The 4,488-nt window shown below is 49.6% G+C and overlaps 1 protein-coding gene across 1 annotated transcript; it reads right to left on the bottom strand.

Moving 5' to 3' along the window:
• Positions 1-305: 305 nt before the first annotated feature.
• Positions 306-1,329, bottom strand: LOC133891636 (small ubiquitin-related modifier 1-like). The gene has a single exon (XM_062332368.1). It carries the CDS (start codon positions 903-905, stop codon positions 591-593), a length of 315 nt encoding a protein of 104 aa, XP_062188352.1. The 5' UTR covers positions 906-1,329; the 3' UTR covers positions 306-590.
• Between the last annotated feature and the right edge of the window lie 3,159 nt (positions 1,330-4,488).

Genomic DNA, 4,488 nt, shown 5'->3' with positions numbered 1-4,488 from the left:
GTACTTGGCAAATTTGCCCACAATTTAGATAAAATTTGACCATCATATTATTCTAATAAAACCATAAGACGAGAGAGATGGATGGAGTTAAACTTCGAACAAAAGTATAACGGAAGCAACAAGTTAGATGGGTAAACTACTCATCAGGTTCAACCGATCAATCTGGGAACAAAGTCGGTCTGATGATCCTCGTTTTCCATCTCAAGATCCATTGGAGTCTGCTCAGCAAACATGAGAGCCCCAACGCTCCAACCAGGGAGTGGAACTACTGAAACGTTCTCTCGGTCCTCTGGCGGGGTAAATTCTCAGTGTCATCTGAAACGTTCATGGCAAAACGAACAGTCTTCTCACTCTAGCAGAGTGATATACTACGTAGACAAAACGTCTCTTCAAGCAGAAGAAGAGATTCACATCACAGAATAAAAAAAAAGGTTGGTTCTCACAGGACATGCGACTTAATACGTTATAATGAGTTGATGACTTGAAATTTCAAAATACTTCATCAGCTGCTACCTCGTCACGATGCATATATAATAACTGACAGCACCAGAGCAGTGCTCCACGCCTGCACAACGCCAACCTGCAGCGAGCTACGCAGGCCGTCCGCCGCCCATCAGCTCGGTGAAGAAGTCGATCTCGTCGCCGTCCTCCATCTCGAGCTCCGCGGGGGTCTGCCACCCGCCCAGCCGCCCGCCGTCGTACAGGAACCGGCCGGTGCCGTAGGTGACGGCCGGCACGCTGGCGTAGTAGAAGTCCATGAGCCCCTGCAGCCTCTCGGTCCTCCGCACGGTGCGGACGAGCGTGCGGCCCTCGGTGTCCTGCACCTTCAGCGTCAGGTGCACGCCCGGCTTGATCACCGGCTTCCGGTCCACCACCTCGTCGTCGCACGCGCCCGATCCCATCATCTCCGGTGAGGCGGCGAGAGTATGGTACGCGTGCGCGACTGGATCAACCGCGCTTGTGCTGCGTTCACCCTGGCACGAGGAATGAATGGCGATCTGCGTGTGTTTATATAGCGTCGTGGTATAATTAGCCGGGGATTTGTAGAGTCACGGCGCGTTTTCGATTGCCGCTGCAGTTTCTCTACGCGTGGATCGAAGCGGGCAACTCGGGCTGGGTAACTGGGTTGGATCGGGTGGCAATGCCTGGCTGCGTGACCAGACACCGGCCCAGTGCATGAACGACCCAGCACAAAATGCCCTGACACCTCAAGCCAGTCCCATAGTTTCACTGTGAAACTATTGCAACGTGAAAGAAGGGATGGATGGAATCTTCTCTGCTACCTAGTACGTACTGACTGGTGGCACCTGACGCCAATTTGCTCTCGGTACTCTCAGAGCCGGCGCTGAGATTTTAGTAGTCTGGAACAAAATTAAAATCGAGTTTTATTGAACATAAATATTGAAATATTTATATATTAATTATAAATATAATATTTTGATAGAGTCTACGAGCATTTACGATAAGCTTGAACAACTTAAAATACATCTGTTAGTGTATCAGGAACCGGGGGTCCTGAATCCTGAGACCAGGCCAGCCATCCGTCACATGGCGCTATCCCGCGAGGTCTCTCCTGTAGGATGAGAAAAGATCAAGTTCCGGGAGAAGGAGCTCGGGGCCACAGTCAGTGGTCCCCGAGCACCCCAGTTCCTCGATGATCCACGGAGTCTAAGTACCGGGAAGAAAGTGCTCGGGGAGGTGTCCGCTCACCCCCGAGCACCCTAGTCCCCCGACAATTAAAAGAGCTAAGTTCCGGGAGAGAGTGCTCGGGGCTACGTGCAGCAGCTCCCGAGCGCTCGGTTCCCCGAGGATCCGTACAAGAGTGCTCGGGAGAGAGTGCTCGGGGCTGCACGTGGCAGTCCCCGAGCACTCGGTTCCCTGAAGGTTCGTGCAAGAGTGCTCGGGGAGGCGAACGGTACCCCCGGGCACCCGGTACCCTGAGGACAAGGATATGCGTGCTCGGGAGAGAGTGCTCGGGGACGTGAACAGTACCCCCGAGCACTCGGTGCCCCGACGACCCAGAAAGGCCCCCGAGGTGCCCGCCGATGAGGTGTCAATCAGTCAGAGGTCTGAGGCCGCATTTAATGAGCATGCATGGCCTAACACCTCCAACTGCACCCGTCGCAGCGTCAGTTCCTGCCATGTTTTGGCAGAGAGGCGTGGGGTTATTAATTGCACGGGTCCCGTCCCGTGTCATCCGGTTTGTCTTGGGGGGATAACATCGTCAGGACCAAGGCGTTCCATCTGCCACGCTGCCGTGGCAGGGGAATGGGACAGGACGGGCACGTCGGTTGTTCTGCGGCTGCCCGGTGGGCCCTCTCCATGGCGCCCGTTGCCAGGGCGTTTATGGTAACAGGTGACCGGGCGTGCGACGCATTTTTCACCCCCGATCACTTCGCCCAGAAGAAATGATGACGCCTTTTCCAGTCATGGCGTCTTGGAACTTGTGCCCCCTCCTTCCCGTTCGGGGCATGTCTCGACCGGCGGGTACTTAAAATAGCTGGCAACTCAGAACGAATAGAGACGCTCTCGGAGAAGAACTCTCTCGGAGAAGATCAACAACGGCGTAAGAACACCAACCACATAACGAACCAGGCCAACGAAGAGAGACACTGTGAGCAAGGCTGAGCATAGTTCCAGCCGAAGAACAAGGAGCCTCAAGCTCTTAGTTAGGCCAACATTCTTGTAACCAGCAACATTCTTGAGGGACTTCCTCAGGATAGTTATAGCATCCATACAGGAGTAGGGTATTACGCCCCCATGCGGCCCGAACCTGTCTAAATTCCGGTGTATTTACTTCTCCTTGCACTAGGTCGACACCCCCCGGCCGTGGCATTCATTCCCATTTATTTCTCCGACGAACTTATTCAGGATCATCCCCCCGGCCGAATCTCTAAAAAGGGGTCTATCGGGATCCCTGCGACAGAAGTTAATCCTCCGACAGCATCCGTTACGGTAATCTGGAACAAAATTATCGTAAATATTGAACAAAATTGTGAGGGATCAGAGTATATGTACGTATGCTTGCGTTAACGCATGCTAGCTAGGTAGAGATACTCATATGTCTATGTACAACTTGCTGCATGCAGCTCTAGTTATTCATCGATACATGCAACAGTTAGCTTGCAACAATAGTAGCTTTGGAGGTATCTGCTCGCAGGTGCCAGCACCGTAGTACAAACGCTGGACCCATTGATCGCTGGAGCAAGCGGGGACTTTTCCATATTTCAAACGTGCGATCTCAACAAGGGTTAGATCCATTTGAGGTGAAGTAGAAACTATAGAGCAGAAAAACCAGCGACAAAAACTCATATGGTAATGGCTGATGCATGTCCTCGATCGAAGCTACGTGCATGCGGGATGTCTTGGAGTCGTGGTCCCACAGAACGCAAGAAACTAGACTGTCTGTATATAAAAAAATATGAAACAGGCAAACAGCCAAATAGGCTAGGCAGACAGATCACTTGAATTTTTATGGACCGATGTAACCAGGCTACTTGTGTCATACTGTATGAACTACTAAGCCTAGCTGCTACTTTAGATCTAGTTCTATCTGTTGTCCTACGAACTGTTAGGTATGTATATTATACACAGATACATGAAGAGGGGCCCCTCGATTTTGGTGGCCCGGGGCGGCCGCCCTGCTCAACCTCCCTCAGGGCCGGCCCGGGTACTCTCGTGGACCCGGTTATTCACGTGCCATGGAATCCGGAGCCCTCTGGCGAGTGAGGGAAACGATAATACACTATTTATATTTTAATTTAAATATAAATATGGATCTGAATATATTTGAATACAAATATGAATCCGCATTCAGATATCTACTCGATCTTCGAGATTCAAGTTGGATTTTTTTATCAAATTTGATTGGACCGGAATTTTAGAAATTTTGTTCAAAATTCTTGTCAAAAATTTAATTTTTTGATCAAATTTGGTTGAATTTGTTCCAATTTGATTGGCCTAGAATTTCGTTCACCTTTGAAATTTCTAAAATTTTAACAAAATTTGGTTATCTGGTTGGAGATACGGATATATCCATTTGCACGCTTGAATTCGGATATCCACATTTGAATCCGAATCTCGAAAATGAATTCGGATATATCCGTTTTAGTATCAATTTTAGAAATAAATACAGATATAAATATCCATATTCATATTTTAATAGATGCAAATATCAGATAATTTAGATATCTACTATTCATTTTTCATCTTCCTTCCTTTCGTCCATTTTCGTAGAGTGGAACGAGCGCAGTATCTCCCGGCGACCATCACAGATACGTCCAAATTCCTTCTACTCAAGGGAGCGAAAAGGGCCTTGTCTGCTCCCTTTTCACCTCATCTGTTTGGACCTCTCCCTGTGTCCTCCATGGCGCCCACTTCTCACCTTCACCATCCTCAACACACACACACAGTAGCGCAGAGGGACACTACGTTACTACCCAGCTTTCCTTTTTGGACCCCTCTGCTTGTCGCCGTTCTACGCTTCTA

Source organism: Phragmites australis, chromosome 14 (assembly GCF_958298935.1).
Source record: "Phragmites australis chromosome 14, lpPhrAust1.1, whole genome shotgun sequence".
Taxonomy (NCBI): Eukaryota; Viridiplantae; Streptophyta; class Magnoliopsida; order Poales; family Poaceae; genus Phragmites; species Phragmites australis.
Note: the sequence above shows the minus strand (reverse complement) of the source record. Positions and strands in the feature narration are given on the sequence as shown.

What these genes read in the sequence shown, in the direction of transcription:
- LOC133891636 (XM_062332368.1), bottom strand. Translation starts at nt 905, where the DNA reads ATGATGGGATCGGGCGCGTGCGACGACGAGGTGGTGGACCGGAAGCCG.